Source organism: Tamandua tetradactyla, chromosome 19 (assembly GCF_023851605.1).
Source record: "Tamandua tetradactyla isolate mTamTet1 chromosome 19, mTamTet1.pri, whole genome shotgun sequence".
In the NCBI taxonomy this organism is placed as follows: Eukaryota; Metazoa; Chordata; class Mammalia; order Pilosa; family Myrmecophagidae; genus Tamandua; species Tamandua tetradactyla.
In genome coordinates, this window is record NC_135345.1 from 26,648,535 (window position 1) to 26,662,612 (window position 14,078).

Below are 14,078 nucleotides of genomic sequence, written 5' to 3' on the forward strand. Positions count from 1 at the left end.
GGGTGTAAAGTTTAGGAAGCTACCTCCTATTATTAGGCCTTGAATATGTTTCCCTACATTTTCTTCTAGAAGCTTTATGGTGCTAGTTCTTATATGTAGGTGTTTGATCCACTTTGAGTTAATTTTTGTGTAGGGTATAAGATACGGGTCCTCTTTCATTCTTTTGGCTATTGTTATCCAGTTCTTCCATGCTCAATTATTGAAAAGACCATTTTGTCCCAGTTTAGAGGATTTGGGGGCTTTGTTAAAATTAGTTGATCAGAGATTTGGTGGTCTATTTCTACACTCTTGTTCTATTCCATTGGTTGATGGTTCTGTCTTTGTGCTACTACCATGCTGTTTTGACCACTGTGGCTTTATAATAGGCTTTAAATTCAGGGAGGGTTGATCATCCCACTTCGTTCTTCTTTTTTAGGATGCTTTTAGCTATTTGGGGTCTCTTTCTCTTCCAGGTGAATTTGGTAACTAGCTTTTCCAAGTCTTCAAAGTGGTTTTTGGAACTTTGGTTGGTATTGTGTTGAATCTGTAGATCAATTTGGGTGGAATTGACATCTTAACTATATTTAGCCCTCCTATCCATGAGCAGAGAATATTTTTCCACCTATTTAGATCCTCTTTGATTTCTTTTAGCAATGTTATGTAGTTTTCTCTGTACAAGTCCTTTATGTCCCTTGTTAAGTTCATTCCTAAATACTTGATTCTTTTAGTTGTTGTCTGTTTTATTTTTTAAAGGAGTTCCTTTCACTATTTAAAACGGTCTTAGTTATTTGTTCATTCTTCTATTATCTGTGTCCCTACAGTGCCCCTAAGGGCAGTGACTATCTTTCTTTTTCTAGAAAGGTGCCTGGCTCACAATAGTTGTTCAGAAAATATTTCTTATTAAATCAATGGTAACATTAGCATACCTATTGCTCAATTATGCTTCAGGTCCGCTGGATTTGGGGTTCTTAATTCACCAAGGAAATGGCAGAGAGAAGTGACCCATCAGATCTAATTTAAGGCAAGCTGCAGGGAAAGGTAAGGGAAATCCATAATCATTCACTTCCAACTGGGAATGGGAGCTTGGAAAAGCTACCCCTTTCTCTAAGCTACAGATTCCTTAGTTATAAAAACGGGAGTTGGTGTTCTATTCAATGGGTATGGAGGATCAAATGAGATCACACACATGAAACCCAGGAGATTTAAGTTGACATTCAATGATACTATTATTTTTTATTTTAAAAGACAATTGAGGGTGGGCCACAGTGGCTCAGCAGGCAGAGTTTTCACCTGCCATGCTGGACACCCGGATTCGATTCCTGGTGCTTGTCCCTGCAAAAAAAAAGACAATTGATCCACTTCTGAAGCCATAACCTTGTCTGAAATATTATTTCAAACTTACTATGAACGTGTGGGTAAATCAACTTACAAAAGTAATGACTATTCCCTAAATTTTGACAGGATTCAGTTTCATTATTTATTTGCTCCCATTTGAACATTTATATCAGCACATGACTTAAGTCAAGGCTGTGATGACAATGATTTTGTATCTAATTAATTAAATGAAACATCTAATTAAATAAAGTTAAATTAATTTTTTTCTGCTTTTTGCCAGGCAACAGCTTTATGGGGATATATTTCATATACCATATACTTCAGCCATTTAAAATATGCATTCAATTGCTTTTTGAATATTTGCAGAGTTGTGTAGTCACTACCATCATCAATTTTATAGCCTTTTCATCACCCCAAAAGATTTCCAGTATCCTTTGGCATCCACTCAGCCCCCATGTCCCTCATATCCCCTAGTCCTAGGAAATCACTAATCTACTTTCTGGCTCTACGGATTTGCCTATTCTGGACATTTTGTAAAAACAGAATCGTACAATATGGGGTCTTTTGTGACTGCTTCTTTCACTGAGCATAATGTTTTCATGGTTTATCCCAAATTTTATTTATTCATTCATCAATTAATGAACATTTAAGTTTTCATTTCTCTTGGGTATGTACCTAGGAGTGAAATTGCTTGGTCATATCTATCCTTGACATTTTCTTTTTTGGCTTTTTTTTTTTTTTTAATAGTAAAGCAGTTGTTGGTTTAAAGAAACAACATTCAGAAAGTATAGAATTTCCTTATACCCTCCCCACCACAGTGTTCCCTGTTACTAATATTTGACAACAGTGTGGTAATCTTGTTATGATTAACAAAACATTATAATGATGCTATTAACTTTAGACTACGGTTTACATTAGGTTTCACTCTTCATGTTGTACAGTTCTATGAGGCTTGCGAGTGTGTGTGCATTGTAAACAACCTAAAATTTCCTTTTTTATCCCTTTTCAAATATAAAATACACTGGCATTAATTATATATGGGCAAAATTGTACATCCATCTTCATCATCCAATGCCAAAACATTCCCATCATCCCAAGCAGAAACTCCATACCAATTAAACATTAATTCCCCCTTGCTGTCCTCACTAAGTCCCTGATGACTACATTCCAGTTTCTTAACTTTATGAATATTCATATTCTGCTGATTTCAGATCAGTGAGATCATACAATGTTTGTCCTTTTGTGTCTGGCTCATTTTATTCAACCTGATGTCTTCAAGATTCATCCACATTTATCACACACATCAGAAATGAAGGAACTTCATTTCTTTTATGACTGAAAAATGTTCTATTGTATGCATATACTATATTTTTTGTTTATCCATTCATCTCTTGATGGATAGTTGGGCTTCTATCTTTTAGCAATTATGAATAATGCTGCCATGAACATCTGTATGATAAACATCTGCTTGAGGCCCTGCATTCAATTCTTTTGGGTATATACTTAAAAGTGGGATTGCCAGGTCATATGGTAATTCTATACTTAGCTTTCTGAGGAATCATCATTTTATAACCCCACCAACAATGTACAAGGATTCCTATATTACCCCCATCCTTTCCAACACATATTTTCTTTCTGTCAAATATCAGTAGACCAAAGGTGTGAAGGTTTATTTTTGAACTCTTAATTTGATTACATTGGTTTATATGCTTGTCCTTGTTCCAGTACCATACTGTTTTGATTCTTTAACTCTGCAATAAATTTCAAAGTTTGAGCCCTCCAACTTTCTTTAACTTGCTTGCTTGTTGGGTTAATTTTGCTCCTATTTGATGAGGATTTTTGCATCTATATTCATAAAGGATTTTGGTATGTGATTTTCTTCTCTTGTGGTATCTTTATCTGGTTTTGATATTAGGGTGACATTGGCTTCATAGAAGCAGTTGGGAAATGTTCCCTCCTCTTCAGTTTTTTTGAGTTTGAGGAGTATTGGTGTTAATTCCTCTGATTCATCTTTTTTTTTTTTTAAATCTTTTTATCTTTTAAAGCAAATTCTTCAAAGTGGCTGCACCATTTTCCATTCTTATAAGAGAAATGCATTAGGATTTCAATTTCTCCACATCCTTGCCAACATTTGGTATTATCTGACTTTTGATCATACCAAGTGGGTATGAAGTGCTATCTCATGGTTTTCATTTGCATTTCCTGATGGCTAATGATGTTAATCTTCTTTGAAGAAATGTCTATTCAAATCATTTGTCTTTTAAAATTGAATTGTCTTTTAAATTCAGTTTTAAGAGGTTTTTATATATTCTGGCTATTAGACCTAAATGTGATATATGATTTCACAAATATTTTCTACCTTTCTGTGAGTTTTCTTTTCGCTTTCTTGATAGTGCTAGATGTACAAAAGTTTTAAATCTTTTAAAGTCTAATTAAGCTATATTTTTCTTTTGTTGCTTATGCTTTTGGTACTTTATCTATGAAGCCATTGCCTAATACGAGGTCATAAAATTTTATCTCTGTATTTTCTTCTAAGAGTTATATTATTTCAGCCCTTAGATTTGGGTACGATTCATTTTAAGTTAATTACTATTTATGTTGTGTGGTACTCATCCAATTTCATTCTTTGGCATGTAGATATCCAGTTATCTCAGGAACTTTTGTGACAATCCTTTCCCTATTGAATTGTTATGACACCCTTGTCAAAAATCAGTTACCATAAATGTTTATTTCTAGAGCTTCAATCCTTTTCCATTGAGCATATGTTTATCCTATGCTAGTACTATAGTGTCTTGATTGCTGTAGCTTTGTAGTGACTTTCGAAATGGGTAATTTGAGTACTTCAACTTCATTCTTTTTAAAGCTTGTTTTGCTTGAATTTCCATATGAATTTCATGATCAGTTTGTCAATTTCTGCAAAGAGACCAGTTAGGTTTTTGATGGGAATTGTGAATTCTGTAGATTAATTTGGGCAGCATTAAAAGGGATATCTTTGCATTTATTTAAATCTTCTTTAAGTACTTTCAACAAAGAATTTGAATTTTTGTAGTTTTCAAAGTATAACGTTTTGAGGTTTTATTAAATTTATACTTGTGTTTTTTATTTTATTTGATGCCATTGTACTGGAATTATTTCCTTGATTTCATTTTTAGATTGTTCATTGTGAGTGTATAGAAATACAATTGATTTTTTTGGTTCAATTTTGTATACTTCAATCTCGATGAAATGTTTATTAGTTCTAATGGTTTTTTGGATTCCATAGGATTTTCTATATGTAAGATCATGTCATCTACAACTAAAGATAAGTTTATTTTTTCCTTTTTAATCTGGATCCCTTTTATTTCATTTTCTTGCCTAATTGCCCTAGCTAGAACCTCCAGTACAATGTTGAATAGATGTGTGGAGAGCAAAAATATTTGTCTTGTTTTTAATGTTAGGAAGAAAACATTCTATCATTCACTTTTAAATATGACGTTAGGGGTGGGTTCCCTTTTTAATGTTGAGGAATTTCCTTTTTTATTTCTAGCTTGTTTTTATCATGAAAAGGTATTGGATTTTTGTCACATGCTTTCCCTGTATCTATCAATATGATCCTGTGTTTTCTGCCCTTTATTTTATTCATATGGTGTACCACATTAATGGATTTTTAAAAAATGTTAAGCCAACCTTGCATTTCTGGGATAAATTTCACTTGGTTTTTATTTTGCTGGATTTAATTTGGTAGTATTTTGATGAGGATTTTTTCTATCTATATTCACAAGAGACATTGGTCTATAGTTATCATTTTTATGATACCTTTATCTGGCAATTAAAAAAATAAAAGACATGGCAAAAATCCAAAATGGTATTGATCTTCACCCAGTCTCAGCTACCCATCCTCAGCCGCTCACTGTTACTGGTTTTAAAGATTGATTTATTTAAAAATAAATATTTTTGCATTCTTTAGTATTTATGCCTTTGTAAATAATTTATTAATATTAAAATCTGAAACTCTGAGTGCCAGATACCCTCTATCAGGTTGTAATAATAAAAATAAATTTCTGCAGCAACAAAAAACAAAACACATTGACAAACAGAAATATGAAAAGCACCCACTTCTAGGAATATGAGATGATGTCTCAGTGAATGCTCAAGAGAGTGGAGACTCAATCATATTTATTGTCACTTCATGAATTATATACTATAACACCCCTTTAAATACAGAGTTGTTTCACTTCATGTTTGTTTGACCTACAACTTTTCAGAATTATACTTTATTATATAAACTAAATACTTATGTATGTAAACTGTTTTGCAGAAGTTATCTTTCAGTTTTTCTTTTTTTTTTGCTCAGATTCTCTGATTTGTTGCCTAGTTTGGAAACTTGGAAAGTACCATGCAAATACAGATATAACTGTGCTAGTTAAAAATAAAATACTCGGTGTTTGCTGGGGAAGGAAAATATGATGCTATGTAGGTAAAACTATGTGATGAAAATCAGATTTGGATTTCATAAGAACATTTTTGGGGAACTTTAGACTTGAAGGAAAAAGTAGGAGCCAAATGCTTCCCCCAGATCATAGTTTGTAAACATCACTGCAGTCAAAAGTAATTCTAAGGGTAAATTTTACGCCAAGTGTTTGGAAAGCTGGAAGAAAAAAAAAAAGAAAAAAAAGAAGCATGAATATATTTCCAAATCTCTCCACAGTACTTAGAGGGGAGAAAATTTGTGGTTAAGATTTGAGAAAAGTTTTTTTTTCTCACAAGTGGGACATTCATAACTCCTTTGTATAATTTATTTGACGTTCTACAGGATGCTAATCATAATAGAATATAGTTAAATAACTGCTTATCTACCATAACGTCTTCAAGGATTCCTTTACACAGAGCATCTCTTTAGCACATTTTACAAATTAAATACTGTTATCAATTTGATATGAAACTTTTCAGACACATTTACTGCATAAAATTAAGTCTGTGCTTAATATTTAGTAATGATTTAATTATAAATTTTCTTGGGATGCTTTTTTCCCTGCAGTAATTTCACAAGATATCTTTAAAAAAAAATCTACATGTTGCGTAATGATAATTAAAATTAAAAAACATGGGCAAACTAAAATGATGTCAATTATTAAAAGAGACAATGCACAGTTTTGTTTACGAAGTTCTAGGGCATTATAAGTCAGCTGACTTTGACAGAGTTTGATATTTCACAAGACAGGGAGTTATTTATTGTCTCTCCCTATTTGTGAGTGCTTGAAAAGACTGGTTCCAAAGTTGATTTTCTTAGTGTTTAGTCTATTTTGGAGAAGGATGCTAGCCATAAAGGTCATGACTATATGTTGACACTTATCATCACACCATCTGTTACATAAAACAATACAGATACAAAGAGTGAAACCTTTCTGGTAGGCTTTCTTTGAAAAACTGATAAAGGCCTTCTGTGCACAAAGTTAGTAACAGCACAGTTGAGAGGAATAAATGTAGCTATCTTTTTCTGTTTCATTGATTTTCTACATAAAGTCAAATTTCTATAAATGTGCCAGTCCAAATTAAAATTCTATGAATTTACTTAAAGAGATTTTGTCCGTTGAACTTCCCATATAATTATCTAAGCTGATCTTGGCAACAAATCTCTATGGTAGGTGGTATTAGTCTGTCTAATAGATAAAGAAACTGAAGTTGGTATGGGTGGACAAATTTCATTCCGGAAATAACGTTTATGAAGTGCCTACTGTTTACCCAATTATTTCAGGTAACATCTCACTTAATCCTAAAAATCACTCTATGCAATAAATAAGTTTTAAATTATGATGAGGAAATAGCCTTTTAGTAGAAAAAATTAATTTGCCCAAAGTTAGCCAGCTGCTTAGTGGCAGAGTGAGGGTTCAGTGGTGGCTGTGATGCAACGCTCTTTCTTTAATACCTCAGCTTTTAAATTTAACTGTGTGTGTTCAACATAGGTTTATACAGAAACAAAAACCACTGCAATATATGGTACATGAGAATGGGAAATTTTAGGGAAGTCAAGATTTAAATATATTCCTTTATACACCAAATAACTGGAGTTTTATGATTCATTGGGTGTTGTCATTATATAAATATTAACTGGCTTTATCTAGTTCATGTTATAAAAACAACAAAATACATCAGACACACATGGAAACATTTTCTTCCAATTATATTTACTATGAAAACTTCTAACAAGTCATTAGATTTGTACACATTCTTCTTCCCAAATGTGCATTTGATTCCATTCATGTTCCACATTGCTAGCATAAATAGCCCCTTCTTTTTCTTGTTTCACCTTTTTGAACTGCCTCCACATGTTAGCAAACTAAGCAGAGCATAACTAAAGCCTGCAAAAAACATAAATTCCCAGGGCCAAAGAATTCTGTGCAAATCAAATCCAATCAGAAAGGAGGATGAGTATTTATTTTTGTTTCTCAAATTCCCCTAAAGCCCACTCTGACTCTTTTTCAGCATTGTCTTTATTTCTTTCATTCTTAGAGTTAGAGGTTATTTTGCTTATAGAATTGTATGGCCTGGTGGAAACCTTCTGGACACGCTTTTAATCTCCTATATATTTGGTTAACCTTGATTAACACATGAGAGAAAATTATTGGGATTCTGTTATGAATACATGAGCGGCATAAAGATGAGCGAAAAAATCATGAGTGAGAGAAGTGATGCCAAGGAATAAATAGTTCCTAATGTTTAAAGAGGGTAATCAGCCAGCTTTCTTAGGAGTAGAGCCCTTTGCCTTCCTCAGAGGCTCTTACTGGTCATTTACAGTAGGATTCCCAACTTTTTTGGACATGTGAACCTCTTGGAAATTAAATAAGAATAATATTACTATCATTTGAGTAACAGATGGCAAAGAAGTGATATAGCAGCAATATGGATTAAATTATCACTGTATTTGACCTTTTTATTTTTGGAATGCTAGAGACATTCTGATTTGCTTTGGAAGAATTTTTATTATGAATTTGTTCAGTAATAATGATAAAAATTAACATTACTTAGCAATTATTATATAATAGGCATTTTTCTGTGTGCTTTAGATGTAATAACTCTTCTAATCCACATGACAACCCTACAAATTAGGTACTATTTATTATCTCCATTTTATAGGTAAGGAAACTTAGGCACTGACAGGTTAAATAATTTGCCAAGATCTCACAGGCTGAGTCCAGGCAATGTAGCTCTAGAGCACATGTTCTTCATTAAAACATCATTATGAGGTCACCTAGTAAAATTCTCCATGTTTATTTGCCTCATTAATATGAGATGGTGTAAATTAGGAAAAAAGCAATGTTGAAATCTATCACTGTGTTTAAACCACCAGAGCAAAACACGATAACCCCCTTCATAAGAACCGCCACCAACTGCTTCACATGCCTATTTGATACACACTCAGGGGCTCCCAAATTCATCCCTTTTAATAATTTAGTTTTTCATTTACTGATTTTTTACAAGAAACTGTAAAAATATGCCATAACCTCCCAATATGAAACTTCTGAGAAATGTTGCACCCAATTAGTGCAAAGGAGATTCTTAAAGCTTGGTTCATGGACAATTTGCATCAGAAACCCTGACCAGCCTGCTACAAATGCCTTACCTGGGCTTCATGCCAGATTTACTTATGTAGCATTTTAGGAGTGGGACCCAGGTAATTTTAATGCCCACTAACTTTTGAGGACCACAGTTCTGTCTTGTGACCCTCCCTCTCTTCCACATGCATCAAAACCCCACCTGGAGTTCCCCTGAAAACAAGATGCTCTTTCACATCTCACAGTCTGAACCTGCTGTTTCCTGTGCTTGCCATGCTTCCTCCTCCTCTACTTGTCTTCTGAACTCCTACTCTCTCAAGAGTCAGCTCAGAGGTCATCTCTGCAAAGGCTTCCCTAGCCCTATCAGACTACAATTAGGTGCTTCTTCCATTGTACCCCAAGGCTGTTAAACTCATACCTCAATCCTAGCACAGAATTGCACTGCAACTGCTCTGAGTCTTCTGTTTGCTCGAGTCCCCTGAGTCTTTGCATTATCCAACTTTGTAAACCACCAAAGATGATGCCTAATATGTAGCAGTAGATACTCTAAGCATGCTGTATGAATGGCCGGGGAGAATACTATTACTAATATAGTACTAAGACAGCAGTTTCTGGTTCTTAATTGTACTGAGATGGTACACTACATATATAAACTCTATTAGAAAATAATTCTACTAGGAAATGGCAGAGAAGAATCCATTTTATTCGGTCATTTTTTTTCTTGCATGTTTATTCCTTTTCTTAACATTTTGTATTTTGAGTAGGCAATAATACTTGCACGTGGTACAAAAGTCAAAGGATTCAAGATAGCAGACAGTGAGATAAGCCAACCCCTCCCCTCTGTTCGCCAACCATCAAGTCCCTTACTAGAATGCAGTTAACGTTATAGTTTCTATTGTATCCTCCCAGAGTCATTTTAGATACATATAGGTAAGTAAGTATATATTTATCTAACACTGTTTTGCACTTGGCTTTTTGAATTTACTGTATCTTTGTGAACCTTCCATGTAAGTACATAAATGGCAGCCTCTGCTTATTAACAGATGTATACTATTCCATTTTATAAATACAGCATGATCTTTTAAAATAAGACATCTCTTAATGGATATTTAGGCTTAATGGAATGTATTTACCAGTACGTTCTACCATAAATGGTGCTGTAATAGATAGGTAATTTTACATATGTGAGTATAGTCATAAGATAAATTTATAGGAATTGAATTGTAAGACTAACAGGTAGGGATAAAGTTTGCCAAAAAGCTTTCCATAAATATCAAACACATTTTTACTCCTACTAGTAACCAGAGATTCTAAAATGGAGAATAAAGGAACCCCTTAAAGTAAGTGTGACTTCATTTACTGGTCTAACCCAGGAGTAAGAACTTTTAATTTTTACCTAAAGTCAAGACAGGAGGTTGATCTGTAGACTTTCCCCTTCTTTCCATGTAGGCTTGCACTAGGTTACACAGTACTGGTATAACTTCAATGCTGCTTTGAAACCTAAAAGGCTTACTGAGTCTTCAAAATCATTTTTGTTCTCCTCTAAAGAGGACACCCCACTCATTCTAAAAATATGGGGTACCTGCCTACCATGAACCAAGCATTGTTCCAGGGGCTGAGGCTTGAACAGTGAATAAAATAGACAAGAATCCTAAGTGAGCCTTAAGGTGCCAGAGGGAAGAACATGCCAGGCAGCAGAATGAGCAAGGTCTGGAGTTGACAGTGTGCTGTGTATCCCAGGAGCAAGGAAGCAGCTGGTTAGTGCTGAACGAGTAAGGTGGAGAGTAAGAGATGTGAGGTCAAAGAGGTTTCTGCTGCAGGGCAGACTGTGAAGGGACGCTCAGTGAAATGGGAAAAGCACTGGAGAATTGTGAACCCAGGGTCACAGTAGTTTTGCATGCTCTACTGAGAACAGAATGAGGGGAAGCGAGATAAGAAGAAGGGTTATCAGTTAGGAGACTTCCTACAAGATAGGGTAGAAATGAGATAACTTAGACTGGGTGAGTAGAAACTGACATGAAATTGGCTTTTGGATGTATTTTGAAGTCGGCATGATTTTCTCTCAGGTTGGATGTTGAATGTGAGAGAAAAAGGAGGCAAGAACAGCTTCAAGTTTTTTGGTTTAAGTTAGTGGAAGGATGGATTTGTCATTTACTGAGATGGAGAGAAGATCACAGGCAGAGCAGTTTCAGGGCAGGGTTTTAGTGTGAAGATGAGGCGTTATGATTATACTTGTGGTTATGCCTTTTCAAGGTTGCTGGGACTTTCAGGTCATAGTTCCAAATTCGATCAGTGACCTGGACTAGACCACAAGTGAAATGTCTTTTCGGGAGGAAGGCTCCCAGGAATATGTGTCCAGGCCATGGTCCTCCTTTTGAGCTAAACTGTTCCAAACCAGGATGGCTTTGAGATTAAATGCTATTTTTCTATGCGGAATACATAATGAAAGGGTTAGGTACACACATACACACTAACACCTTTGAAAACAACAGAAACTTGATTTTACTGTCCACTACAAAACCATCAGAACATGAGCTCCTATTAGAAGGCTCAGCGTCCTTCAGGAATCAAAATTCAATTCTACATTTGCGGATCTATGGGGTGCTCTCAGCAAGGAAGCAATGTTAGAAAAGGTTGGTATAGAAACCATATCCGGGGCAATCTAAAATGTGCCTGACTGAAGAATGTAACTAGGAACTCACTGTACAAAATAAAAACCCAAAAGGAAAGGGATACAGTTAAAACAGTGGTCACTAAAGCACCCCACAAAACAATACCTAAAATGGAATGAATACTCAAAGAAAATATGGAAAGGGGAAGGGAAGCAAAACCAAAATTATGATTCACATTAACTGAGGGAAAGAAAAAAGAACAGAAACTGGTACGAAAGGATTACTTCAAAAGGTTAAAAAGATTAGGGGCGGAAGACGGATTTTCAAAAATCGTGTCCTTGAACGGGAAGCAAAAACTAGCCAACAATTTGAGAGCGCAGAGACCGGCATTTTTTTTTTTCCTACCCAACTCATCAGGCCAGCGCGTACAACTGAAAGGAAAAAACAATTGCTAAAGGAAGAGTAGCTAAGGGAATCCGAACTTGCTTTAAAGCAAGCGAAGTGGTAACCAGACTAGGTGACTCAGGCATGACTCAACCCTGACACTGGGGCTGTCTGTCAGCTTCTGGAGGTGGGGAGCAGCGGCGTCTTACACATTTTAGGAAAGTACCAGGCTCGTGAAGGGCGACACTAAATGTCCCCGGGAGTTAGGTCTGGGGCTCCTCCTGCCTTAGAGTCTGACTTCTTACCCCTTTCACGCCGGGAGCGGTTTCTAGTCTCCCAAGTTCCCCTACTTTCCTACGGACCACTTCTTCCACGAAGAGTCACGAACGCGAGTGTGTGCGAGACGTCCAGCCTCCTCCCTGCGCATCCCGCCACGCGCCCACCGGTCCCGCCTCCGCGGAGTGCCGCTCCCTTTCCACCCCGCCTGCCGCCAGGACACGAGCTGCACGAACAGCGCCCAGAGCTGCACGAGACAAACACCTGTACTGCCTGGGCTCCGCGAGACTTGGGGCCGAGGTATAGGCAACAGCGGGCACGTTCTCGCGAGGTTTAGCGAATTTCCCACGGCCCGTGTTGTGTCTGAGGCGAGTAGTGGAAGGCGGTGGGAAGGAGGTGCAGCGTGAGACTAGGCTGCCCGCATTGGGCACATGCGCAGTGTGGCTCGCGCGTGCCGCGCCAATCCTGCAGCGCCTTCAAGCAGGTTTCGAGCGTATTCCAGTTCTCCGGGTTTTGGGGCTCCCTGTGGGAGGCAGTACAGGATCTGGGAATCTCTAGGAAAGGAAAGGCGGAGTAGAGCGGGAGAGTGGGGGGACCCCCAGGTGCGGGGGAGGGGTGAAGTTCGGGCCCTGCACTTTTCAATTAAATGCTAGGACCGTCCAAAATTGCTCCCGGCTTTCAGACCTTAGGGCTCTCGATGTACGTGGCGGGCAGCTGGCAGCATCCTTGGCTGTGCCAGGCCCATGGAAGGGCCGGTTCCCTGGGCAGAGTTGGCCCTATATTCACCTGGCTCACTCATGGTGGCTGGTGCGTTGGGCCCCTAGAGAGGCTCACGCGGCAGGCAGGTCACTGCACCGAGTGGCAGGGAATGAGCTTTGCGGCCTCTGGCCAGGGCCGTGGTCGGGGGTGGGTGGGGAGGGGCTGTGGTGATAGTGGCTTTCAATTCCAACTCAGTTTACACTACGGAGAAAACTGCTCGGCGCTCTAGCGTGTGTATGTAAGGTGGACATTCTAGATGACTTTGCAAGAGGCCTTGGCCTGACCTCACTTCGCACCCAAGGAGTAGAAGTCTAAGGCGACAGAGTTCAACCACAAAAGTTTTCCGTTTACAGAGCACTGGAGGGGCGGATCACGTTGTAATTATGTTCGGCCCTCCATTAGCAATGGGGATCAAAAGAATAAAGATAGTTCCTTGGTCTGTCACTTGCCCTAACCCCAGGCATATTTGTAGTTCCAGCACCTTATACTGAGGCGTCCAATGAACGTTTGAATGAATGAAAAGGGCTGGGAACCCAGAGTGAGCGGGAAGCCACTTGGAAAACACCCATTTGAGGAGGTGTTTCATCTAGGCCTGTGAAACGCGGCAGATTTTCCCAGGACCCCTCCTCCCTATCCCTCGGCCCCGCCTTCTGACCCCTCCATTCCCCGTCCCTGTTGTAATCCCCTCCAGTTTTCCTCAGTCTCCACGTACGTCCCTCAGGGCACGTCTCAAAACCCGGATAACTGGAGCGCTCCCCATGGACCACACGGAGGGCTCGCCCGCGGAGGAGCCGCCTGCGCATGCTCCATTGCTTGGGTAGGTTTCCAGGGAAGGCAGCAAGCTGGATCCCCTACTCCGCGGGCGGCGCGAGGCGTCTGGCTTTCGCGGCGGCTGCGAAGGGAAAAGGAACTAGGGGGCTGGGTGGAATCGAGGAGCGAGGAAAAAGGGAAGGGGCGGGGGAGAGGGACTAGAGAAGGCTTCGGGGGAATCTCGCGAGGGTTGGAGTTTTGGCGAGAGTTTGTGGAAGATGGCGCCTGTTGTGACAGGGTAAGTCGGGGGAATCCGAGCGCTGCGAACGGGGAAAGTTGCGGGCGTCTCACAGCCCACGGCGGGCGGCGGGTTCGGGTGCCAGGGCGCGCTCGGCGTCGGGGGATCGCAGGAGCGGCGGCGTGTGCACGGAGCCCTGTGGCTGTGCGCTGT

The 14,078-nt window shown here is 38.6% G+C and overlaps 1 protein-coding gene across 6 annotated transcripts in view; it reads left to right on the forward strand.

Moving 5' to 3' along the window:
• The window catches only part of RBPJ (recombination signal binding protein for immunoglobulin kappa J region), a 312,323-nt gene that overhangs the window by 127,353 nt on the left and 170,892 nt on the right, over positions 1-14,078 (forward strand). For 2 of the 6 annotated variants that reach the window (XM_077136542.1, XM_077136541.1), the window contains exon 1: positions 13,701-13,925. The exons of 2 other annotated variants lie outside the window; for them this stretch is intronic. Coding sequence is in view for 2 of the 4 variants with exons in the window: in XM_077136541.1 (XP_076992656.1) it covers positions 13,906-13,925 (20 nt within the window). In the remaining 2 variants the exon portion in view is untranslated. 2 more of the 6 variants (XM_077136539.1, XM_077136545.1) reach the window with 2 other exon arrangements.